General features: G+C 42.9%; 1 protein-coding gene across 5 annotated transcripts in view; it reads left to right on the top strand.

Moving 5' to 3' along the window:
* PIWIL4 (piwi like RNA-mediated gene silencing 4) overlaps nucleotides 1–25,297 on the top strand; it is a 49,469-nt gene extending 24,172 nt beyond the window's left edge. For 3 of the 5 annotated variants that reach the window (XM_020809351.3, XM_078390112.1, XM_078390113.1), the window contains exons 12-21: nucleotides 4,435–4,546; nucleotides 10,318–10,502; nucleotides 13,338–13,410; nucleotides 14,305–14,505; nucleotides 14,785–14,888; nucleotides 15,216–15,286; nucleotides 17,486–17,639; nucleotides 18,320–18,448; nucleotides 23,153–23,300; nucleotides 24,852–25,297. In XM_020809351.3, coding sequence (XP_020665010.3) covers nucleotides 4,435–4,546; nucleotides 10,318–10,502; nucleotides 13,338–13,410; nucleotides 14,305–14,505; nucleotides 14,785–14,888; nucleotides 15,216–15,286; nucleotides 17,486–17,639; nucleotides 18,320–18,448; nucleotides 23,153–23,300; nucleotides 24,852–24,968 — 1,294 coding nt within the window. In that variant the 3' untranslated portion in view covers nucleotides 24,969–25,297. The remainder of the gene's footprint in view (nucleotides 1–4,434; nucleotides 4,547–10,317; nucleotides 10,503–13,337; nucleotides 13,411–14,304; nucleotides 14,506–14,784; nucleotides 14,889–15,215; nucleotides 15,287–17,485; nucleotides 17,640–18,319; nucleotides 18,449–23,152; nucleotides 23,301–24,851) is intronic. The other 2 variants (XM_020809353.3, XM_072993603.2) reach the window with 2 other exon arrangements.
* Nucleotides 25,298–26,885: the final 1,588 nt, after the last annotated feature.

Genomic DNA, 26,885 nt, shown 5'->3' with positions numbered 1-26,885 from the left:
ATGGTATAAAAAGGATAAAGAGCAAAAGCATTTTAATTTACATATGATAAGAGCTTTATTGGGAATGTGGAGAAAGATTATACAACAAATTTATCACATAACACCTGTATGGGTATCACCTATAGAGGCCTTTACACAACCTAATCTCATGACAAAAGCAAAACTTTTAAGATAATCAAGATTTATTTAAAAAGGATGGTGAATTAAGGTCTAAAGAAGAGCTAGAGACACAGAATATTTATATAGACTGGTGGTCCAGAGCACAATTGGAATCTAGATATATAAAAGACAAAATAGAAGGTTTCTACTCAGAAGGTTCAAAAGACAAAATTGTTAAGAAAATGTAAATGTTAGAAATTAAAATGCAAGATGAAATGGTTAAAGAATGTATCATTAAGTGGGCACAAAACATAGGGCATGATATTGATATTGATCAATGGTTGAAAATATGGCAAAGTAACATAAAGCTTACAAGATCGGTTAATTTAAAGAGAATATATACAAGATGTTTTATAGGTGGCATATGACTCCAGAAAAATTGTCGAAGATGTATACAGATGTATCTGTATAAAGGATGTATAAAGATGTATACAGATGTGTGTTGGAAATGTGAAGCACAAGTGGGAAGCTATTATCATATGTGGTGGTCATGTAGAGTAGCGAAACAGTATTGGAAAAGAGTACATGTTGTGTTGCAACAAATATTTCTTGGTAAGGTGCCATTAACCTCAGAACTGTTTTTATTGAGTATGATACCTGATAACATAGATAAGACAAAGGAATATATAGTTATATACATAGTCACCTCAGCCAGAATTCTCTATGCCAAAAATTGGAAAAGTCCGACAGTACCGAAACAAGAAGATCTTATAGAGGAGATACGGGAAACAGCGGAAATGGACATTTTATCAGAAGTGATGAAGGACTGTCCTTTACAAAAGGCAACAGAAAGATGGGAATTATTCTACAAATGGATTGAGTCAACAGGCAGCGTGTGAAGAGCATCTATTGAAACGAGAACTTAAATCTGGAAGGCAGAAAATAGTAAAAAGAGTAATTTGGAATTTTGATATGGCAATATGTATAGAGTGGATATTAGTATGTTATTGTTTCTCCTCTTCCCTCTTTACCTCAATTCCCCTTTTTCCTTTTTGTCACCCTTTGTTAAAAATAAAAATAAAATTTAAAAAAGGAGGTAAGAGGGATCCAGCTTGTAGACAAAGGGCCTTTTCGGCAGCTGTCCCAGTCTTTGGAATGCCCTCCCAAATGACAAAAACGACGGGTGCCGACGTGTCTGACATTTCAGCGCCAGGTTAAAACCTTCCTGTTCTGGAAGTTTTTTAATTGAAGGTTTTAATTTTAATAAGTCATGGATCTAGATTTTTATTTATTTATTTATTTATTTATTTATTTATTTATTTATTTTTTGCTTTTTGTAGAGTATAGATATACGTAACCGTATTGGTTTTTAGTGTGTTTGTTTCAACTGAACTGTTTTAATGGATGTTGGAAGCTGCCCAGAGGCCCTTGCAGGGAGTGGGCAACTCATACAAGTCAAATAAATAAATAAATAAATATGCAAATTACCTACCTGCCTACCTTTGGAGTCCATCTAAGTTCTCAACTAATAATACTGTATTGTCTATCGGATTTTGTAGATAGCCTCTCCATTGACAACGAAAGGGCTTTAGAATCAGCAAGGGTGCCTCTAATGGTCTTCTGTAATACATATTGATTGAGTGATTGATTGGATTTGTATACTGCCCATCGGCAACCCAAGCCACTCTGGGAAGTTCACATGGCACAAACAGACAGTACAATAACAAAACAATGTATAAATTAATCAATAAAATTTAAACAACTAAAAATAAAATTGGTTGTTGTGGGTTTTTCAGGCTCTTTGGCTGTGTTCTGAAGATTGTTCTTCCTAATGTTTCACCAGTCTCTGTAGCTGGCATCTTTAGAGGACAGCACTTTGTGCTCTGGTGTAGTTGGCATGGGAGTGGAGTATTTATGGCTGTGAGATGGGCTTTTGTCTTTTTCTGTAGATGGGTGATTAGTGTGTATTGTTGTGATAAGGAGAGATTATTTGTCACTGTGGTTTATGGGTATTATTAGCTGGTCTTTTGTGTGTAGTGATCCCCTGTCCTTGTGGCTGGGTAGAGTTCGTCGACCTTTTGCACACTGTATTTTTGAGAGCTGGGAGCCAAGTTTTGTTGAGTTTCAAATTTTCCTCTTTTTTGTTGAAATTCTGCTGGTGCTTGTGGATTTCAGTGGCTTCCCTGTGCAGTCTGACATAATGATTGCTGGTGTTGTCTAGTATTTCAGTATTTTGAAATAGAATTTCATGTCCAGTTTTAGGGCATGTTCAGCTACTGCAGATTTTTCTGGTTGTTTTAGTCTGCAATGTCTCTCATGTTCTTTGATTCTGGTGTGGATGCTTCGTTTTGTGGTTCCAATATATACCTGGCCACAACTGCAAGGTATCCGGTATACTCCTGCAGTGGTGAGGGGGTCTCTTCTGTCCTTTGCTGACCGTAACATTTGTTGTATTTTTGTGGTGGGCTTGAATACTGTTTGTAGGTTGTGTTTTTTTAAGTTTCCCCATGCAGTCCGTGACCCCTTTGATGTATGGCAGAAATAATTTATTTGTGGGCAGCTGTTATTCTTCTTCAATTTGGTGTTGTTTTCTTAGTTTGATGGCTCTTGTGATTTCATTTTTGGAGTAGCCATTTGCCTGTAAGGGCCAATTGATGTTTATCAATAAAATTGATAAACATGAACATAAAAAGGAAAGGATGGTGTGGTTGAACTGTAAGTTGGATCAAGGGGGAATGGAGTCTGAGAAGGCCTGTCTAAAAAAGAATGTTTTTAATAATTTTTTGAAAGTTCCCAGTGAGGGTGCCAGGTGAATTTCGGGCGGGAGAGCATTCCACAGTTGTGGAGTTACCACCCAGAAGGCCTGGTTTCTAGTCATTGATTTCCAGTCCTCTCTCTGTGTCAGAAACCTCAACCGCCTGGCCTCGGAGGATCTTACTGAATTCTAGTACAGTGGTGCCTCGCATAATGAGCGCCCTGTTTAACGACGAATCTGCATAGCGATGCGGATTTTGCGATCACAAAAACGATCGCATTGCAGTGTTTCCCCAACAGCTGATCGGTGGTTCCAAAATGGCTGTCGGAAGAAAAAATGGCCGCCCGCAGCATTTTCACTTGGTTTCCTCGCTTACCGAGGCGGCGAAAATGGCGGCCGTGTGGAGGATTTCCGCATAGCGGTGAGTTTATCCCCATAGGAACGCATTAAATGGGGTTTAATGCTTTCCTATGGGGTTTTCCTTTCCGTATAGCGACGATTCCAGATAGCGACGATTTATCCGGAACGGATTATCGTCGCTATGCGGGGCACCACTGTACTGTACATCCGTGTCAGATTCCTCATCCCAGCTGTCATCTCATTTCCAGTTCTGCAGCTTTCCATTGCAAATGCCTCTTTGGCCCTTCTATGCACATTGAAAAAGTCCTCATCCAATTTTCAACCTTCACAGCAGCTTTGATAGGAATTAAAGTTAAAAAGATGTCTGTAGAATCAACAGCTTTGTTTGTTTACCATCATTTTGTCATGTTGAACTTTGTTTAAGGCTTTCTCAAAGTCAACAAAACAAGCATATGTTACCTTTTCCAGATGTGCAACACATATCTTCACGCTAAACGCAGGCCTTACTTATCAGGTCAAGCAAGGCACATAAGAGGAAAATAAATCAGGAGAGCTGTAAAATAGAGCTAAAGTTGACTCAGGCTAAAAAAGGCCAGTAAAGGCCTATGGAAATAAGGAAACCCACAGCGACAGGCAAGCTGGGCATAGAGGAAATAGCAGTACATGCCACAGCACACTTTGATTTACAAAAATCTTCTGAATACTACACATATATGGTGTGGCTGAGGTATATTGTAGCACTATTCAGCAGAGTCAGTCAGAAGCTGCCACCTATGTGTGAATTTTAGTAATTACTCTAACAAATTCTAATTGCTTAAGAACCTGCAGCATGCGCTTATCATCAATTCTGGCTGATCTTAGACACTGTCTTGTTTATTTGTTTGTTCACTTGCTTATTTGCCGTTATAGTCCTTGCTCCTTTCTTGAGTGCATTCGTTCATCTCTCAGGCAGCAGTAGCACCTTCTCCAAAACTTGGAGGTGTCCATCTGGGAATTTTGTAAAAATAAGCCTCACTATTCACATTGTGCTAGTCTCATAGAGATCCGTCTTTATGGATGCAGTTCTTTTCTAGGGTGCCACATTTCAGTCAGATCTGTGTTTTGGACTAGAATACTGTAAAGTTATAATTTATTGATTTGGCTTTATTTTTAGAGTACTGTTCAATGAATCTGTATTCCATTCATCACATGTAACATTAGGGTTGCAAATTTTCCTACAGAAACAAAGATGCTCGTTTAGAGCTGGAAAACTGGGGATTACAACTTGGCTGCCAAGCTACACTGACAGGCCGTGTGGTTGCTTCAGAAAAAATCTTCATGCAGAATGATATGGTGAGTATTAGAGATGGGTTTCCTACTGGAAGTCACATAGTTAAATGTGTCCTGCATTAGGAGGTGCTCCAACATGATTGCAAGTATTGCCTTTATGTTCAGGTTTTGTGCCAGATCAACGTTTAGCTCACCCAAGGTCAGATATGAAATATTTTTGCAGGTGAGAGGGACCAAAGGCTGCCCAGCAGGTTATTTATTTTTATACAGTTAATATGTATATCTTTTATGATTTAAAATAGCAATGGGTAGAAGGTGCAATAAGATTACAAAGATGGCTGTGGAAACTTCAGGTCTTTCGTGGTTGTGAAAGAGAAATAGGAAAGAGAGAAAAAGATGAGAATGAGCCGTCCCCTCAAGTAGAAGCGTCAAAGAAAGAGGGAGGGAGAAAAGGAAAGGAAGGATTGGTTGTAAAAGAAAAGGAAGGGGAAGAATTGAAGAAGAAAGAAGTAAAGGCAGAAGTCTGTTTGGTGGAGGAAGAAAAAGGGAAAGAGGATAAGGTGTTAACTCTACCAGTGTGGGAGGAGGATATAAAAGATCAAGGGGGAAGGAGAGAGTTAAGTGTACCCCAGGCAGAAATAAAGAAAGATGAAAGAGAGGGAAAGGAGGAAGAACTGAGATATAGAACGCACAGGCTGTTAGTATACTTTCCCAACTTAAAAGTGGGAGGACTATTGCCGGACTCAGATCAAAAGGAAAAGAAGGTGACTGATGGAAACCCAAGAATTGGACAGTGGTGGTCCAGTTCTGTATTTTGATGCAAATAGCACCTTCAGCCTATATGGTGGTTCATGGTAGTACTAGGATAGAGAGAAGGGGTTAAATTACCCTTTTTCTACCTTTGATTCTCATACTACTTGCCCATGCAGCTGCAACTCATAATCCACAAAACCTGCACATTGACTCCATAAATGCAATTATCATACTATCTTGTTTTGTCCTCACCAGAGGAACCTGACTTACGTGTCACCTTTTTAATTGGATAGTCTGTTATGCTATAAAGATGCTTGCTAATGTATCCATTACAGAAGACCCCCAGCATACAACTACTTGTTTTCTGACCACTCTACGTAATACTACCCAGTGCTGCATCCAAAACTCGGAAAAGGACAGGATAACAGAATGGGAAAGGAGAAGTAAGCAAGATAACATATGTCCATGGGAATAAGCAGAAGACAGCTGAGCTTGTGTGTGGTGCAAACAAGATGGCAGACGATGGAGGGGGAAGGAAGAGGACAGACAGACTGAGGCTTGAGAATTGTCCAGGAACCAACGTACTCTCTAATTTTCTGCCCCACTGTGTGGGGCTCCACCTCTGTTGCGCGTGTGCAACTCCGCCCCCGCATGGGTGTGCAACTCTGCTCCCCTGCACGCTGGATTCTGTCACAACCGGAACCTAATGTGATCACTGCACAGAGGAGGAAGGCACCTGTGCAGAGGGAAGCGAAATTGTGTGTGCATGTGCCAAGCTTAGCAGGAACCTTGCCAGGAACCAATCCCCTGTTTTAACAAAGTAGGGGGCGGCTTACATGGCTCTCTTTAGGACAGGTCGTTTATGGCCATTGTTGGATAAACCAATTAAGCTGTTGATGTGTGATCTGCTATATATTTAGCACAATCATATACAGCTTTCCCAATAAGAAAATTCCTCTGTTCTTAGTGATATTGACTTATTAAATGTGTGTACAGTTGGAGCCTTTACATTTCAATGTGTGATGCAACTGATTTCATCCTGGAAGAAAAATCAGCTTAAAATGTGAGCATTTTTACAACGAGCTATAAGCAAGCATCATGGAAGAAATTCAAGCCATTATGGTGCTGGGGGCAAGCACCACACAATGTGTGTTTTATGACAAGGCTGTATATTGTCCCCTTGCTTATTTAACTTATATGCACAAAACATCATGACAAAACGCTGGACTAGAGGAATCCCCAACCGGAATTAAGATTTCCGGAAGAAATAACAACCTCAGATATGTAGATGATACTACTCTGATGGCAGAAAGTGAGGAGGAATTAAAGGGAAGAGCACAAAAAATGGTCTGAAGCTCAAGATCCAAAAAATTTAAGATCATGGCCACTGGTCCCATCACCTCCTGGGAAATAGAAAGGGAAGATATGGAGGCAGTGACAGATTTTACTTTCTTGGGCTCCATGATCACTGCAGGTGGTGACAGCAGCCACAAAATTAAAAGGCGCCTGCTTGGGAGGAAAGCAATGACAAACCTAGACAGCATCTTAAAAAGCAGAGACATCACCTTACCAACAAAGGTCGGCATAGTCAGAGCTATGGTTTTTCCATTAGCCATGTATGGAAGTGGGAGCTGGACCATAAAGAAGGCTGACCGCCAAAGAATTGATGCTTTTGAATTGTGGTGCTGGAGGAGACTCTTGAGAGTCTCCTGGACTGCAGGGAGATCAAACCTATCTGCTCAGAAGGAAATCAACCCTGAGTGCTCACTGGAAGGAGAGATCCTGAAGCTGAGGCTGTAATGCTTTGGCCATCTCATGAGAAGAAAAGACTCCCTGGAAAAGACCCTGATGTTGGGAAAGTGTGAAGGCAAGCGGAGAAGGGGACGACAGAGGACAAGATGGTTGGACAGTGTCATTGAAGCGACCAACATGGATTTGACCCAACTCCAGGAGGCAGTGGAAGACAGGAGGGCTTGGCGTGCTCTGGTCCATGGGGTCACGAAGAGTCAGACATGACTTAACGATTAAACAACAAGAATATTGCACAGACGCAAGTTTATACACATCCAGAAATATTACTTGGGGTGGCTCAAGTGTGACGGTGGCCAACATAGTTAAAAATTAGGTGATGCATGCTATTTGTAAATGCCTTATTAAACATGCACAAAAGGTTGTGTTTAACAAAAGTGATTTTATAGCTCCACGGATATGCACAGTTGATGCTAGTACTAAATCTCTCCAAACCAAAGAACCAGGGGACTTGTATTATGAGTCCAGTGAGGCTCTAGAATTTTTTAAAAATTTCAAACAACACTACATATACCACAGACTATTTAGTTAAAAGTTGAAGATTTGCAAACACCCCCCCCCAAAAAAAACCCAGCATGGGATGGCAATGTGTCTGGCAGACAACCAAAGCAAACTTTCTGTCTGCTGTACTTTGAATGTACATGTGCTTATCAGTTTGAGAGTCAGTATAAATCCCAATTCGCTATGCAAAGAGGTGCCAACTCGGAAAGATGGCTGTAGAGCTTTCTGTTTTAAAGTACTGTAGTTTGACAATAACAATTAGGTGAATATATTTAGCTCTGTGACTTGAAAGCCCCACCTGCAGAGTGAAATTTAGTCAGCCTCTCTTGTTAAGTTTTGATCTGTGAAAGCCGATCCTTAAGGAGATAATAATCCCTTAGTAATCCCACACCAGAACTCCATGAGGTAGGTTAGGCTAAAATGTCGCCTCTTACCTAAATTTACCAGGTGGATGAGGACTTCCATGGGGTGGAAGAGGGGGTGGGGGACCAGTAGGTAACATCTTGGTGTGGTAGTTCCTGTACCAGCTGGGCTACCCCATTTTCCAAGATTTTCACCGGCCTAGAATTAGGTGCCGTCCCACTTGTGCCTAATGAAAGGCAGCAGAACGCCAGGGAGATTAACCCACCTGTTGGCTGACAGAACATCCCCGCTCCAAAGGCAGGAACTAGCTGCCACCACCCTCTGACTTGGCCTTGTGCCCCCCCTTGCCCCCAGTCTGCCAGCTGACCTTGAAGCCAGCATAGTCAGGGGTGAAGTGAAGGTGCTGACCTTGTTTGTCCTTGAACACGGAGACAATAAAGGGGGAATTGTTCAGAATAAAGTGTGGCCAGCTGTCCACAATTCACTTCCTCACTACCCTGGAGGGAGGAATGGCTTGACTTGCCTCCTCCCCTTGATGCTACCTCTCGGTGTAGGCCTGCCACTAAAAAGCTTCTGGAAGAGTAAGCACCTTTATGGAAAACTCATTACAGTGGTGTCTCACTTTACGATTGCCCCACATTACAACAAAACCGCATTACGATGATTCTTTGCGATTGCAAAGCGGTGGTCTGAATAGGGTTTTTTCGCTTTGCAGTGATCAGTTCCCTGCTTCGGGAACCGATTCTTCGCAAAACGACGATTTTCCAACAACTGATTGACAGTTTAAAAATGGCCGCCGGGTAAATAAAATGGCTCCCCACTATTTTCTGGGACGGATTCCTCGCAAGACAGCCACCGAAAATGGCCGCCCTATGGAGGATCTTCGCTGGACAGTGAGTTTCCAGCCCATTGGGACACATTGAAGGGGTTTCAATGCGTTTCAATTGGCTTTTTATTTCGCATTACGATGTTTTTGTTCTACAGCGATTTCGGTGGAACGAATTAACGTCGTAATGCGAGGCACCACTGTATAAGTGAACCAAAACTGCCAGCCAGCCTTGGAGGAGGCCCCTGTTTTTCCAGGCTCTCCCTTCCTTCACCCCTCATGTTGTACTTTTCTCTCAGTCTGATTTCTGCTCTGCCTGGCGTAGAATTCCCTCCCTTATCGGGCTGCCTTGCACCTGTATCAGGGCTCCTGCTCCATCAAGTCCTGGTGGCACCAAAGAAACATGCTGTAGGAGACCAGACGCCAATAAATTGTATTTTTATTTCTTTATTTTTATTTTTGCAGAAGAACAGGATGTATTTTTCTGTCTCTGCACAGTAGCTAGGCTATAGCCTTAGGGCACACTAATTGGACAGGTGGGACAAGATCTATGCGAGACGTACGTCTGAATAATGCATGGATCTGGCATCAAATGCTGCAGATCCCATTGCAGAGAAGGAGACACTCCCTTCGACCGCAAAAGGCTGCATCCCACTTATGAAAATGAGGGTGGCATGCAAAAGCGAAAGAACAATCTGCTTGCCGGAGTGGGGGGGAAGAATGTGTCCAAGCTGTTCTGTCTTTTGAGTCCCTTAAAGAGTTTCTAAGTTCTCACCGCCGCCTCTTCCCAGTTCCTTCTGGTCACCATCCCCTCCCCGCTTTCCTCCAGCCATTTTCCTTCAGCAGGCACCACAGTAAGTGGAGGTCTCTAAGGCAGTGGTCCCCAACTTTGGGCCTCCAGATGTTCTTGGACTTCCAACTGCCAGAAATCCTGGCCAGCAGAGGTGGTGGTGAAGGCTTCTGGGAGTTGTAGTTCAAGAACATCTGGAGGCCCGCCCAAGGCTGGAGACCACTGTTCTAAGGGACAGAAGGTGTAGTGGTTGTTGTGGCCAAAGAGCCCGAAAAACCCACAACCATTAGATCCCGGCCATGAAAGCCTTTGCGAATACACAGAAGGTGTAGTGTATAGACTGATGGGTTAGGAACCAAGAGACCCCACTCTAGTTGCCTCATTCTATTTACAGCCCTGACGGCAGTTGCTTGTCTGAGAAGCCTTGATGGAAAATGATGTATTGCTACGATTTAAGACCAGCTGGCTGAAATGGCATTTAATGTTTCTGATGATTCACAGTTTAGAGACAGTGAGTGCCCTTGACATATTTTTCTAATTTGGGAGATAGAAGTTGAATACTGGTAGAAGAGTGAAATACGAATTGCTGGGTAGATCAGTGGCTTAAGTCTTTGGCTGCAGAACCAGAGGTTTGGAGTTTGATTCCCCCACTGAGCGTCCTTTGAAAGGGCTGGACTCAATGGTCCATAAGAGTCCCTTCCAGCTTTTTAATTATAAGATGAAAAAATAATAATAGATTTGTTTTTAAAGTGCATTGGTTTATTTCCCTTATCTTTTTTTTTTGTCCAACAGTGTAAGCCAATGAATGCTGGTGACTGGCTCAAAGATATGCGGAATATGAAGATGATTGGTGGACCAGCATTGGAGAAGTGGATCGTGGTGTCCAGCAACAGGAACTTTGATGCAGGTCACAACCTTGTGAGCTGCATGAGAAGAGTAGGAGATGCTATGGGCTTTCACGTTGAATACCCAAGATTGTGAGATATATTTAAATACAAACTTCCTTTTTCTTTTTTACACCATTCCTCAAGGCCTCTTCATACATTAATGCCTTTCTGAGGTATGCATAGAAGATTATTAAGGATGCACAACTAACATAAATGTGACAAACACACATTGCGTTGTGGATCCAGAATCAGCCGGCTGCATTCTGTCTCTGTGGTAACAGATCCCTGCATAATATATGAAATGACCTTTATCTGAGCATTTTCCCTGGTTCTTTGTATGTTACAATAAGCAGTGATAACCAAGCAGCTGTGGTATGTGTGGTGACAGCTTGAAATTGCTGTTCACAATTGCTCTTTGCCAGTGGCAAGCCAGTAAGACATTACTGCTGGTATTTGGGTGTCTTACATAACAGTGCAATAACGCACTCGGGAGTGATGTGCGGAGATCCTGATCATGCACAAGACTGTCTTTGCTTCATGCTGACAGCCAGAATGCCCATAGAACTCAGTAGACGCCTCAGCTATTTAGCCCAGATCCTCTGCTGTGTCTTCAGTTTTTGATCTCGTTAAGGAACCCAGAAACTGGCTTATGTATGAGCTATTTTTCCAAGTCATTATACTGTACTAATGTTCTGTCATAGTGGTATGCTATGATCAACTTCTGTGATCCATACTCTTACAAATCTAGTTTTGCCTTCAGCTCTCTAGACTATAAATTATTGGTTTTTCAGGGGAATAAGAATTTAGGTCAAAATTGGGGGGAAAAAAACCTCACCCAGTAATACATTATTTTCCTTTCTATGCTTATTATAGCAGTGCAGGTGATGACTTCTGAGCCAAGTGAGTGAATCCCACAAAAAGTTTTAACTGGTGAAGTTGAACTGATTTAGTACAGTTTCATTCATGGAATGAATTTTGTAGAATTTACAACCCAAGATCCTTTTTAGGAACTGTGTTGTCCTACTGCAGGGAGATTTTCCAGACCACGTTAGATTTTCTTTGGGGGAGCTTTTTGATTCATTCCCCATTCACATACCTGCTGTATGTCAATTTCTGTGCAGAAAGTGAAAAAAAAAGTAAGGTTTTTACAGTTCTTGATATGGTGATTTATCCCCAAACTACTCATGGGATAGAAAAGTGTCTGTCTGTGTGTAGTAAAGGTGCTTCAATTGGAAAAGTGTTTTCTTATAAAATCTTGTATGAACGAGTTTTAACTTTTTTCCATACATGGGTAATTGAGACGCTGAATGGATATTGACTTTCTTTTGCTTTCTTTCGCTATTCCTGAAAGGGGGAGAAAGGTGGGGAGGGAATATTTTGTTTCTCCTAGCAGATTTCAAGGTTCTTGGGGGGGGGTGTTCTATGGCCAATACTATCCACAATCAAGTTTTCCATTATTGGCTATGAAACTCACTAGGTCATTATCGCCGTAGGACTGTTACCCATGGGATCAGTGTTCTTTATATCCTGGGGAGAGTGACCAGGAGAGGAGAGAGACCCTAGCCAGACTACTGACAAGAAGACCATACACCAAATTTTAAATTCAAGCGCTATATAACATTTATTGCTTTCATTCATTTACAAGATAAGACAAAGGTATCAAGAAGCCTCTTCCATACTTCACAAGCACACATACTCACACACACAAAACCTGTCCCTGAGGGTTGATCAGTCCCTCAATAAGAGCAATGGAAGCAACATTGCAGCGCTGTTCGAACCCCACAGTCGCTTCCCGGGACATTCTTCTTATAGGCATCTTCCTCGTGGGCTGTGCCTATGGGCTGAATTTAGGTGGGCGTAGGCAGGCAGGGGGCAGCCCCTGATTTCCTGAGCAGGTACAGTCTGTTGCCATGCAGTAATGCTTCTTGCGTGTGTCCTTTACCTCAGTCCCTGCCCCGCCTCTTAGTTTGAGTGGGCGGCTGCTGGAGAAGGCAGAGGAGGGAAGCACAAACTCCTACTGTGACTGGATGATCGCACAAAAAAGGAGGAGACAAGCAGCATGTGCTGAGTGGGGGAGCCAGCCAGGGGATAGGGGGACGGAAATGTGTGGCACCTATGGTGCCATGCTGATGAACTGGTACGAACCTCCAAACCATGGTTTGTGCCCATCTCTAATCAGGAGTGTTTGTGCAGTTTTTCTGGGTCAGGAGACAACATAATGATCAGCTGTGGAAACAGTGCCCATGGACCTGGGTGGGAGTGCTCCAGTAGCAAGATGTCTTAGTTGCCAACCACTAAACATTTGTGATCACCTGCTTTTTTTCTGACTCTGCATCACGCTTCCAAAATTTAGGAAGGAAAGAATTCTTGGCCTCCCTTCCTGGCTAGAGATGTGTCTATGTGATTCTAGTGTTCCAGATGTCTTGGAAGTACAGAACAGAAACAAATCTATTGCTAAGCCCCCCCCTATAACTTGCTTGAGAGGGCAGGTTTTAGGATGCTTTGAAGGTGCTTAGGAGAATTGCGGACATGATCCCTGCACTTTTTCCAGCTGGAGCTTTAGGGCCTTTGTTGGTCCAAGTGATAAAAATGATAAAACAGAAAGCCTGAGTAGGGTAACTGATTCTCATAAAAGTCTTACCATACTGTTGTTCTGTGGTATCTCTTTCCTCCAAGCTTAATGGCATTTTTGTTGGCCGCATGTAATCCATGATAGACATTCCCATGCCAACCCTCTTCTTTCTTTCCAGAATTGTAATTTTGCACATTAATCTGTTGAGTTCTTGGGTGGGACACGGACACATCCTGTCTTCAATTCAGCATTGTCTCACCACGAACCCAGTGGTATACTGTGTTCCAGCAGGTGCGCTTCTTGCAAAATTTATCATACTTAATGTTCCACAATGTGTTTTTTTTTGTCTGTAGTGTACAAGTACAAGATAGCTCCATGGCATTTGTTCAAGTATTGAAACAGCATGTGAATCCCGAGCTACAGCTGGTGCGTACCAAGAATGGATAAGCATTGGTTTTCAGATGTATTTGAAGAGAAGCTTGTTAGCTGCTAATATTCAAGCTTGCTAGGACGGTCTTTTAAGAGAAGGCAACAGAATGAGGTGTGCATAAGCATACACGCACACACCTCACTATAAGGGCTATGACTGCATTTTGGGGTCCACTTTACAAAAAGTGGCCCATTCCACCTATCCTTGATATGAAGCTAGCTTCCTGCCTTCCCAGAGCTCTCCTTCATAACGTGGCCAATACTGCCTGTTTACCTGATAGTACACAGAACACTGAATGGACTTGGCAGTATGTCTAATGAGTGGGACCCATAATAAAATAGCTGTAATATGAAATGCTGATGTTCAGGATTCTTGCTCCTCCTTTCCATTCCACCCATATATAGGCCTCCCTGGTGGCATTCTGGGCTACTGAGTGCTTTCAGCCTTTGTTGCACTCTGTCTTTCAAGGTTTTTCCCCAAATATTGCCGTTTAACAAGATAATCGTTAAGCTAGGCGCCACTGTACCCCCTTCTCTACTCATAACAAATCCAATATGAAGGGTGAACTCCCAAGTCAGTCCACAGTCTCTATGTGAGCCCTGATTGTAATTTCAAATGCAGTACAGGATGCAAATCAAATCCAGTGTAGTTGCACCCTAAACTTCAGAAAGTGGGATTACATTCTTGATGTAGAAAATCATTTTCCAAAATACAACCCAAATTTTATGCCCCTGAAAAGTGAAATGCATGTACTTGAATAAAATCTGCAGCAGAAGTAATTTGCACACTTAAAACAACCCCCAGGATTCCACCACAGTGAATCACAGACTATGCAGGCCTGCCCTGCGATGAACCGGATCTCAGTGATCTATTCTGTTTCTCATTTGTAGGTACTGTGTATACTGTCGTCCAATCAGAAAGACACTTACGATGCTGTGAAGAAGTTTTTGATTCTTGAGCGCCCTGTTCCAAGCCAGTGTGTACTTGCTCGCACCCTGAGCAAGCAAGGGATGATGATGAGTGTGGCTACAAAAATTGCTATGCAGGTTTCCTGTAAGATTGGAGGAGAGTTGTGGGCAGTTGAGATACCAGTAAGTAATTTTGTTGATCTACCTGGGTAATTTTCCCCCTCCTCTTCCCTTCCCAGAAAGGATCATGCAGTACTGATCCACCGTCTCCTATAAGCTCTTTGTCTATGTGAAGTGAGCAGGAGCTTGTTCACATGTAGATAGTATATCATGTAATTCAAGACACACGTCTTAGGATCCCCTGTTGCTTTAAGCGGTGGTGCATGATATCTAAAGCTACAGCTCTAGAGAAATCATGGCAGGTACTGAGCTTCTGAATCCGTTTACTGTTTTTCTCAACAGCTGAAATCGCTCATGGTAGTTGGTATTGACATCAGCAAAGATGCCATCTCCAAAGAAACCTCAGTTGTTGGATTCGTAGCCAGCACAAATGCCTCAATAACTAAGTAAGCATTTTTGGTGGACTTCACTGAAAGCAATAGAGAACGATTTATAGCAACATAGAGAAGAGTGGAAGAAATCAGGAGGCTTGGAGGAGATGTTCCTGCCCACCATCACTTACTGTGGGTTGCACCATCTCCAGAAATGAACATTGTTCTCCTATAGGCCTTCCTGTGGGGAAATAGGCCCTTTATTTTGTATAAATGTGTGTATCTATGTGAGGTTTTTCTAGTGGAGACTTGGGGCTGCCTTACAACAGAGAGGTTTGTTAAGTCTGTATTGTTATAACCATATAACTTACCAAACCAAATTTCCCTTTGTTTTATGTCTAGGTGGTATTCTCACTGTCTTCTGCAAGATACACGAACAAGCACTGTGGATTGTTTAAAAGTCTGCATGCAGGGTAGGAGTTTTGTATAGCGCCATCTGTCGATACTTAATTTAACTGTAACATACTAAGATCCACTGCCAACAGTTTCTGAGTAGTGCTCCGTTATTTGGGGTGAAATGTTTTTTCCATGCTGATATGGGGTGGAGTGGGGATTTGCAGGGAGAATAGGTAGAGATTGATTAATCCTTCTCCATCCGAAGCAAGGTTCCCTCTAAGGTGTGCGACTGTGTGAGTGTGTGTGACTCCGTCCCTTTGCTCAGAACTCCTCCTCCTCCACTCACCCACTGTTTCCAGCCCCTTTGGTTCCGGTCCTGATGAAACCCTGTGGTAAGGGCAGAGTCACACGTGGGGCCAAAGCCCCACCCAGCAGGGCTGAAATTTGATCCCAAGTGTTTCCTGCACTTGACCAGAGCCAGAAGTCAATGTTGCACTGCATGCTACACTAGGAAACAGTGCTCTCTCAAGTTCTGGTATGTCTGATTGTAAAAGCACATGAGTCCAGGCATCTTATTCAACTTTCTTTCAACCTGTGAGACCTTCTGGTCCTACCAGGGCTGACAAAGTGGCCCCTCCTCCATCCCCATAGACTTGACAAAAGGTGTTTTAAACAAAGAAAGGTTTATTAGCACTTAGACAGAGGTTTCGACACAGGCTGTTTCTTGTGACTTGCCCACTCCAGAGCTACTTATCTTCACTGCCCCTGATTCAGTCTTGATTTCATCCACACCCCAAGTCAACTGCACTGCAGTGTAGGAGACTTCAGTTCAGTGGTGGGCACCACATGTTGCTGAAGATGGAGATCTGGAGAATCAAGGATCTGTACTGTCACAGTGAGGTCAGGGAACATGGAGACATTGCCCCCCCCCAACAGGGTCTGCGTCTGGGCTGGTGCCTGTAGTTGCTATTGTTGGAGTCAATTCTGGCATTTCTTTTCCTTCCACTCCCTCCAGTGTCAGAGCTATATCAGGGTTGTCTCCTCCAGACCAGCTCTAGGTTGAGTCCATGGGCCATGTCTATGTCATTGCTCCTTTTCTCCCTTAGGTATTCATGTTTGCAGCAAGACACTATTAGGGGTCTTTCTTTATAACAAAATTCCATTCCCTTTCTGGTACTGGATCTTGCTCCTTGTTGCCCGTCTACATCATATACCTTGTGTAATTCCTCATGGGCATTTCCCCAAACTCCCTCCTCTTTGTCTGAACACAGTTGCTACACCATATCTTTTCTCCCCTCTGACTTATCTTCCATCTCCTGTAGTCTGCTCTTTCTTTCTTTCTTTCTTTCTTTCTTTCTTTCTTTCTTTCTTTCTTTCTTTCTTTCTTTCTTTCTTTCTTTCTTTATTTATTTATTTATTTATTTATTTATTTATTTATTTATTTATTTATTTATTTAACTTAGGATGCTGTATCTGTGGTATACATGGTTTCCTTTTTTTGCAGTTTGCTACACAAGTATATATAACATACAAGAGCGTCCACTTGTGGCCTTTGTTCCGCCTCCTTGCCATCCCCCTTCTGTACTCTGCCCCTGCATTTCTATTTACCATTAGAAAGTGGGCTCCCTTCTGAAGAAGGTATTTAGGCAGATCACAACTGCCTTTTATAAGAGATGCTGCACTTGCCTCCTGCATTGAATGGGTTGTATAAAATGACCTTCAAGGTTCTTTTCGCTCTAAAATTCTGTCGATAGATATGTTTGGGATACATGTGTTAGCCAGAGTGATACGTATTTCCACCATGAAATAATGTCACTCTGGTGTGTCCTGCAACATATGTAGACAAAACTTCTCACACCTTGCTGCTGTTTTTGACTCTCAGTTCGTGGAGGAGGACAGCTTGGCAGTGCTGGAAAGGTAGCCAAGACTGCAGGCATGATTCTGTGTCAATTTGAGGCCCACTGACCGTGTTGCTTGTTCTCACATGTATCATGCTGTCTAGCAACTTGTATCATTGGAGCCATATTATTTACATCAAACACTTCTGTATGCATTTTCAGAGGGATAATCGTGTTCTGTAATTTCAGATTTTGGAGGCAAGCAAAACTGGTATCTGAGCACAGATACCAGTTTTGCTTGCCTCCAAAATCTGAAATTAATAAGCTTCTCAGGGGCTTATTGGCTTATGGTCTTACATTGTGAGCTTTTCAATTAGTTTTCCTCATATTGGGCCAATACAGAAGTCAGTTCTGTATTTCTTTCCTGCTCTTCTGTAGGTGCTCTGAGCCAATGGCAGAAGTATAACGGGCAGCTGCCTGACCGTGTCATTGTGTACCGTGATGGTGTTGGAGATGGACAGCTGAAGATGGTGGTAGATTATGAAGTCCCACAGTTACTAAGCAGCCTTAATGAATGCACTGGTGGTTTCAGGTAAACAAGTCCTGTCTTGCCATTTGTTTTACCCAATGGTTGACTCAAAATGTTAAAAGTGCCTTGTGTGATTTTCTGTGATTTTCTTTGCCGTGTGGAGAGAAGGACAGTTAGTTACAGTCCCTGCCCAGAAGCAGTGCTAAATGTAATTTTGAAAATGAAAAAGCAGCAAGAGCAAGAAAGGAGGGCTGCTTGAACCTAAGTACTCCTAGTTCCCCACCATTGGTTAGAAAGTGTGGTAGTAGCCTCGTGGCTCAGTGGTTAAACCTGCTGTACTGCAGCCAAAACTGTGTTCACAACCTGGGGTTCAGTCCCAGGTAGCCGGTTCAAGGTTGACTCTCAGTCTTCTATCCTTCCGAGGTTGGTAAAATGAGTACCCAGCGGAGCAATGTGTAGCCTGCATAATTAATTTATAAACCACCCAGAGAGTGCTTGAAGCACTGTGGGGAGGTATATAATCAGCACCCTTTGCTTTCTGCTTTGCTTTAACATGACATACACATCTTGTGCTGATGAGTCATCCTCTTTCAAGGTCCATCCCTGCACCATAAATGTGAAACGGCCGTGGAAGTAAGATTTGCTCTATTCCGGTAGCTTCCATTTAGCAGTGGAAGTGAAAAGTGGGTGATCAACTATCCAATTACTTGTTCACTGTCGTTGTGTATTTCCTTTCTGATCAGAAGACCCAAACTGTCCGTGGTAGTGGTCAGGAAGAAAACCCTTTGTCGCTTTTTCACCGAGGCATATGGGGGCCTGCAAAATCCCCCTGTTGGGACAGTTATCGACTCAGAGGCCACTCGACCTGAATGGCAAGTATATCTTGGAGCAAGAATTTTAAAAGGGAAACAGCTTCTGGTCAACTTCATAAGAAATTTGTAACTAGAGATGAGCACGAAGGACCAGTTTGGCTTGGTTTGCTTACTGGCCCTGCAGGTGCTCTGCCGTTCACCTCCCCTCTGGCAGGTGCCCACTCAGAGGTAGTGCCCCAGCTTCCCTGCCCTGCCTCCTCTGGGCACTACCTGTGCATGGGCAGGGCACTGAATTGTACAACACCTGTTGCAGTGGCAAACTAACCAGGACAAACTGGTAAACCAGTGGTTCATGCCCATCTCTAATTGTAACCTTATTAAGCAGCTTGTTTTCTTTAGATCTGATCCATAAAGACACCCTTTCTTGAAGACTACTAATTTTCTTACTTGATTTGCTTGTTCATATTACTGGCTGTGCTTGCTAGAATGATATGATGGTTAGAATTGTCTTCGAATAACCAGGCATTATGATAATTGAGAGTACTGTACTTTTTATAGTTGATATGATGAAGCTGCATGTTTGTGAAGGATCTCAGGTCACCACAGAGAGGATCTTCTAACCATTTAAGCTACACTATCTTGCTTAGCAAATAAGCATGAGCTGTAAGAACATACTTGAAGGTCTTCAAAACTGCTTGAGTGGACCATTCTTCTGTTTTACCATCATCCCCTCTCTGGGTAGCTCAACACTTTAAGCCAATCAGGTGGTATCTTCTTTCATCTAGCTACTTGGTAACTTCTGCAAATGTAACTCATCAGGTAAAACAGCTGCTACCTATATGACTTCTACGAGAATCCAAGAAGACATGGTCTCTCATAGCACTCCCTACATGTCCAAGGTTACTGATAATTAACCCCTTCCTTGCTAGTTTCCTTACAGTATGGCAGAAATATGAGAGACCCATGTAAGAGGATCCACAATGGTTTTCCTTTATTAGCAAGTGGTGCAGAGACTGGGATGCTCAGACAGTGGATTCCTGGGCAGATTGCTAATCATGCAAGAAAAAAATAGGCAAGGGTGTTTCCAAAGAGTTTTGTCATTGGTTGTTGTGGGTTTTTTGGGCTCTTTGGCCGTGTTCTGAAGGTTGTTTTTCCTAACGTTTTGCCAGTCTCTGTGGCCGGCATCTTCAGAGGACAGCACTCTGTGCTCTGGTGTAGTTAGCTTTGGGAGTGCAGTATTTATGGCTGTGGGATAGGCTTTTGTCTTTTTCTGTAGATGGGTAATTAGTGTGTATTGTTGTGGATGTATTGTTGTGCTAAGGAGAAGAGAAAATCTGTTCCTGTGGTTGATGGGTGTCATTAGCTGGTCTTTTGTGTGTAGTGATCCCCTGTCCTTGTGGCTGGGTAGAGTTCGTTGACCTTTTGCACGCTGTATTTTTGAGAGCTGGGAGCCAAGTTTTGTTGAGCTTCACACTTTCCTCTTTTTTGTTGAAGTTTTGCTGGTGCTTGTGGATTTCAATGGCTTCCCTGTGCAGTCTGACGTAGTGATTGCTGGTGTTGTCCAGTATTTTAGTATTATGGAATAGAATTTCATGTCCAGTTTGTTTCAGGGCATGTTCAGCTACTGCAGATTTTTCTAGTTGTTTTAGTCTGCAATGTCTCTCATGTTCTTTGATTCTGGTGTGGATGCTTCGTTTTGTGGTTCCAATATATACCTGGCCACAACTGCAAAGTATCCGGTATACTCCTGCAGTGTTGAGGGGGTCCCTTCTGTCCTTTGCTGACTGTAACATTTGTTGTATTGTTTGTAGGTTGTGTTTTTTCAAAGTTTCCCCATGTGGTCCGTGACCCTTTTGATGTATGGCAGAAATATTTTATTTGTCGGTGCCTGTTTTTCTTCTTCAGTTTGGTGTTGTTTTCTTGGTTTGATGGCTCTTGTGATTTCATTTTTGGAGTAGCCATTTGCCTGTAGGGCCCAATTCAGATGGTTGAGTTCAGTGCTGAGAAACTGAGCTTCACAGTTCCGATTTGCATGGTCTACCAGTGTTTTGATTATGCCTCTTTTTTGCTGTGGGTGGTGGTTGGAGTTTTTGTGTAGGTACTGGTCTGTGTGGGTGGGTTTTCTGTAGACCTTGTGTCCCAGTCGGAGGTCAGTTTTGCGTAGGACCATGACATCTAAGAACGGGAGTTGGCCCTCTATTTTTTTTTCCATGGTGAATTGTATATTTGGGTGGATGCTGTTGAGATGGTTGAGAAATTCTTCCAATTTTTCTTCACCATGACTCCAAATTGCAAAGGTATCATCCACGTATCGGAACCAGACTGTGGGTGCGAGGGGTGCCGAAGCCAGGGCAAGTTTTTCAAAATGCTCCATGTAGAAGTTTGCTATAACTGGGCTGAGAGGGCTGCCCATGGCCACTCCATCTGTCTGTTCTTAGCATTCATTATCCCACTGGAAATAGCTGGCCGTTAAGCAGTGTTGGAAGAGGGCCTTGATGTCTTCTGGAAAGATCTGCTGGATGAGTGTCAGGGTTTCCTTTATCGGTACCTTAGTGAACAGGGATACTACGTCAAAGCTGATCAGTCTGTCCCCAGGGTTGAGTTTTAGGGTGCTGATCTTGCTTATGAAATGTCCTGAGTCTTTGATGTAGGATGAGGTTTGTCCAATGTGGGTCTGTAGGAGGGTGGCTAGGTGTTTGGCTAATTCATATGTTGGGGAGCTGATGGCACTTACAATGGGCCTGAGTGGGATTGAGTCCTTGTGGATTTTGGGGAGTCCGTATAGTCTTGGCGGGAGAGCTTCTGTCTTGCAGATGCGTTGAAGGACGTTGGGGTGCAGGGAGGAACTCCTGATCAGCATCCTTGTTTGTTTTGTAATTTTGTTGGTTGGGTCCCGTTTCAGTTTTCTGTAGGTGGTGGGATCTAGAAGTTCTCTGATTTTGTCCTTGTATTTTTCTGTTTCTATGATTACCATGGTGTTGCCGTTGTCTGCTGGCAGGACAATGATGTCCGGGTCTGAGTTCAGGGACTTGATGGCATTTCTCTCCTCTCTTGTTATGTTGCTTTTGGGGGTTTTTGCTTTCCGTAGGATCCTAGTCACTTCCCCTCTTATTTCCTCTGCTTTTTCTTCTGGAACAGTGGTTCTTAACCTTTTTGAAAGAAACGCCCCCTTGAGCCATTGAGGAAGTTATTATCGCCCCCTCCCCGCACTGATATCTTGTTTGTTTGTTTGTTTGTTTGTTTGTTTATGAATGAATGAATGAATGAATGACACTTAAATCCAATGACCCCTGAAAACAAAATACAATTCCAAGAAAATGAAATGCCCCCAAAAAGGAAGATTTAATGATTTAGTTGCAAGTGAATTTTAAAACGCAAAAAGAAATATAAAAAGAGCATAAAAACAAACTGCAATGCAGGAACTAAAAATTTCAAGACGAAAACTCTGAAACTAAATTAAGATTGGAGGAAAATATATATTCATGCACACTGTAAAAAGGCTGCAGCCATCTTCACAGGTTTGGCTTGCTCCAGCGCCCCCCTACCGCCCCCCTTCTGCTCCAGCGCCCCCACGCCGCCCCTTTTCGTTTTACTGCCCCCTTGAAAAATGAAATCGCCTCCTGGGGGGCATTATCGCCCACGTTAAGAACCACTGTTCTGGAAGATAATATAATGCTGATTCCACGTTGGCAGTTTTGTCTTACACAGGAATTTTGCTGGGTGTGATTGCAAAATTTCCTCCTTTGCTTAAGACTGAGGTTTCTTCTGGGGAGAGTTGGCATCCAGACAAGTTGATGATGATGCGCATGGTATCTAGTGTAGGTTTCTGTTGGCTTGTTTGGCATTTGTTGCATTTCTGTTTTTGTTTGGCTGTGTGGTTCATCATTTCTTTTTCCATCTTTTTGTACGAGAGGGTATCAATCTTGTCCCAATCTTGACTTCTCATTTTTTGGCTGATAGTGATGTGTAGGCCTAGTAGTTCTTTATCTGTGCAGTCCAGGTTTTTGCGGGTTGTGTGGATTCTTTTCCGTAGGAGGGCATGTTCCAGGCGGTCATAGATGTGGCTGGCCTCTGGGGAAATGATGGTCCTTTTTGTCCTGAGGAAGGTTGGTATGGTTTTTGTGTCTCTGCAGCGTAGTAGAAATTTTAAGGAACATAGTAGGTGTGCTCTTTTGCTTCGGAGTGTTTCCAGTCTCCGGGTCTGGCGAGGGGGTCCCTTCTGTCCTTTGCTGACCGTAACATTTGTTGTATTTTTGTGGTGGGTTTCTCATTCATAAATCAAGCCCTTCGTCCACCAGCAACAGTGCCTGAGTGAAAGAGTGAACTGGGCAAGAGCAGACTGTTCATGCCCTTACTGGCAGGTCATACTATAGTGTGAAGAACTAGAGAATTATAGCTGACATTCATGGAGATGTGCCTAGACATTTAAAAGGGAAAAAGTTCTCCATTGGGTAAAAGTGTAGGTGGAAGAACAGGTGGATTTGGGGAGAATTGGAGGGTCTGGAAGTTCCTCACATTCCTTTTCCTCAGTGCACTCCCCCCCCCCCGCCCCGCCATCAACCATACAGAATTGCTGTATGGATAAAATAAAGGTTGATGTCCTGTGGGGAAAAAGAGGAAGACACAAATGTGTTTTAAACTTTGTGTGCATCAAAAGTGCATTGAGTCTACTAAATTAGCATATGTCTTGTTATAAGAGAAGTCAACAAACAGTGGAATTATATGGAATTTTCTCCAGTTTTAATTCTGAGTCTTATCCGACAGGTACGACTTTTTCTTGATCAGCCAAATTGCACGCCAGGGTACTGTCAACCCTACACATTATAATGTGGTCTATGATGACAATGGTTTAAAGCCAGACCATATGCAGCGCCTTACGTATAAGCTGTGCCATCTGTACTACAATTGGACTGTAAGTGACATAGGCGCAACGAGTGTTGTTAATGGTCACACACACAAACACACCATGCATAGTGTAGCACATAATGTCAAAGAGCAGAGGGCTATGGCAGGTCCCCAGCCATGCCGCCCTCCAAGTGTGTTGCACTACAGCTCTCACTCGAGCAAACATAACTACAATGTTGGGGGTGATGTGCTTTGGAGTTCTGTTCTCCTGGAGAGCACCAGGTTGGGGAAATCTGGGTTATTATTTCCTATGCAGTAGCTTGCTGCTATTCTCATGCTTGCAGTTCTTGTGACCCTTTGTGCCAGAAAACAGTCTTCCAGGTGCTCTTTAAATTTCCTGTTTTTGTTGCCCACTAGGGGTGGGATTTTCAGAATTAGCAAACGTAAGTGAAAACTCCCCCGACACCCTATATGGAGGCAACCACTGTCAGAACTCATTCTCCAAGTGCACCTTGTGAGTTGTAGGAAATCCTCGCAATTCCCATGGTGCAATGGGGCACTTTTCTAACAGAAGAAGTGACATGGAAACAGCATTGGAGGTAGGAGGGCAGCCTTCACCTCCTGCCTACTTAAGGACTCCAAGTCATTTGGCCTTGCGACGTTCCCACCAAATTCCAAAAATCCCATTCCTATTGCCCACCTGGAACCACATTAGCTTAGGTGGACAGGAGGTTTATTTTAAATCTAACCCATTTCCAACTGGCAATAGTTCTCCAGGTTTTCACTCAGGATTCTTTTCCAGTCCTGCCTGGTGAACCCTGGTGTTTGCTGGGTATCTACCATCCAAGTACTAACCAGGGATGGAGTCTTGAGTCACAGGACTCGCTGTCAAGTCGGACTTAAATCACACTGGTGACTCGACTCAAGTTTTTTTCCCCCATGACTCCGACTTGTGATTCAGAACCCATCCACTCCACTTTTTTTCCTAGGGGGCAGAACTTGTTTTTGATAAAAACTGAGGGCTTAGGGCTTGGGACCAAAGACTCAGATTCAGGCAAGACTTGCCAACATCAACCAGTCCTGCCACTATTTGGCTCCCCAAACGAAACCGAATTAGACATGTGTTGCAGTAACTGAAGACCATAACAATGGGTGAGAATTTGTGGACTGTTATTTCACTTATATGACATGGTGGCACTGCGGGTTAAACCGCAGAAGCCTCTGTGCTGCCAGGTCAGAAGACCAGCAGTCGTAAGATCGAATCCATGCAACGGAGTGAGCTCCTGTCGCTTGTCCCAGCTCCTCCCACCCTAGCAGTTTGAAAGCATGTAAATCTTGAGTAGATAAAAATAGGTCCCGTCACGGTGGGAAAGTAAAATGGTGTTCCATGTCTAATCGTGCTGGCCACGTGATTACGGAAACTGTCTTTGGACAAACGCTGGCTCTACGGCTTGGAAATGGGGATGAGCACCACCCCTTAGAGTCGGACACGACTGGACTAAATGTCAAGGGGAACCTTTACTTTATTTCATGTATTATTAAGTATCTGGGAAGCATCTTTTAGCCAAAAGTGGTAGAGCTGGATTTTTGAACTGAATGCCTCCCATTTTCTTTCTAGGGCTTAATCAGAGTCCCAGCTGTGTGCCAGTACGCAAACAAACTGACCTTCTTAGTTGCCCAGAGCATCCACCGAGAGCCAAACCTGGAACTTTCTGACAAACTTTTCTATTTGTAAAAAGTGGTTGTGGGGGTGTTGTTTGTTTTTGTTTGTTTTATGGAAAAAAGAGTTGGTTGTTTTTATGTAGTGTTAGCATATAAGTAACAAAACACTAAAATGGTAATGAAAAAGAGAAGGGGAATAAAGAATATGTTGAATATTAAGCAAGTTTTTTTCATTTTATTAATCATTTACAAGCACGTCTGCATTTTTCTGCTTTCTTTGAAAAAGCATATTCTGCCATTTAAAAGTCACATATTTATCATTTTAGATGATTACATGGTGATACATTTACGAGGGTTTTTTTCCTTATTGGCAAATAACAATAAATAATACATGTTTGCAAATTAGTCAGTCTTGGTTCCTCTTTCAAGAACTTTTCATTCAAAGCAATTGTCCATATTCTGCCAGTCTGTGAAATAAATAGAATTATAGAATAATTGAAGGTCTTCTCAGCCACACTAGATACTGTTCCAAGTCCTCTATTCAGAGCACATTACCATAGTCTCTCAAGACCGAAGGATGTCTAATCTAAAAGAATAATGGAGTTGGAAGGGGGCTATCGAGTCCAACCCCCTCATCAGTGCAGGAAGCAGAATCAAAGCAGATCTGACAGATAGTTGTCCAATTTTCTCAGCCTAGATCTGAGCCTCTTTTTTCGGCCTAAATCTGACTTCCTCTAGTGTGAGCCCATTATTATCTGCCCTGCACTCTGGGATGATCAAGAACATCTCCTCCCCCTCTGTATGAAAGCTTTTTAAGTATTTGACAAGTGCTATCATATTTCTCTTCAATCTTCTTTTCTCAAGGCTAAACATGGCCAGTTCTTTCAGACTTTTGACAGGTTTTGGGCAACCTGAGGAAATTGTTGAATGCAATTCTATAAGTATTTAACAGGATCGGAGCAGCAGACACATGTATAATCAGAGCTAATACAGCTGGGCTGATTAGAACAGCTGAGAGAAGAATCTCTGGATTGGTAGATCCAGGAATAAAGCTGGCAGAGCCAGCACACACAGTCTGTTGATTGATGGTGTGGGATGGTGAATACTGTGTCTTGTTGCTATCGTCAGAGTGCTGTTGGAGAGATCCTGAGAGAAGCCTGTCTCCGTGTTGCTGCATATTGGAGAAGAAATCTTTGCTTCGGGACTGCTCAACTGGTAAACAAACTCTGGACAGACTTATATGGACTTTGACTGTGATTTGTGAACTGAATCCTTTAGAACTGCAGTGTATGACCAAGGACCGGAAACCAAGACTAAGGCTGTATATATGTATATAACTGCTGTAAATAATACACGTAATTCTAGCAACACTACAAGTTGTTTGGTGTATTCATCTCGGGGAAGTTTCTCTACAGCTAGCGCCCCCCTGTGTAACCTGCTAAAACCGCCCCTCTGTCAACTTTCCTCCTAGGGCTTGGTTTCCAGTCCTCTGATGATCCTTGTTGCCTTCCTCTGAACTTTTTCCAGTATATTGGCATCCTTCTTAAAGTGCAGTGTCCAGATGAGTCCTAGATGAGGCTTATCAGATGCCAAATAGAGGGGGACTCCTACCTCATGGGATTTGGAGACCATACTTCAGTTAATACATCCTAAAACAGCACTTGCCTTTTTAGCAGTATCTATGTATATGCTATTTCCATTCATGTACCTAAAAATAACATTGCTACCAATTAAGTTTGCATCATATATAGATAATAGTAACAGTTTGCTCCTTTATTTTGGGGGGTAAATTTGTTAGTGCCACCAAGAGAACAAATTTCCAGACATTCAAAACTAATGCACATGTATGTGGCAAAGTCCCCCTCTTTCCACATTTCAACCCACAGTCCAGGGACTAATTTGTATTTATGTATGTTGGGGTGACCAGCATTCAACCCATTGGCTGCATAAGGCCCCTAAAGGACATTTTTCCAGAACATCATCCCACACG

The sequence above is a fragment of the Pogona vitticeps genome, chromosome 3 (assembly GCF_051106095.1).
Source record: "Pogona vitticeps strain Pit_001003342236 chromosome 3, PviZW2.1, whole genome shotgun sequence".
Taxonomy (NCBI): Eukaryota; Metazoa; Chordata; class Lepidosauria; order Squamata; family Agamidae; genus Pogona; species Pogona vitticeps.
Note: the sequence above shows the minus strand (reverse complement) of the source record. Positions and strands in the feature narration are given on the sequence as shown.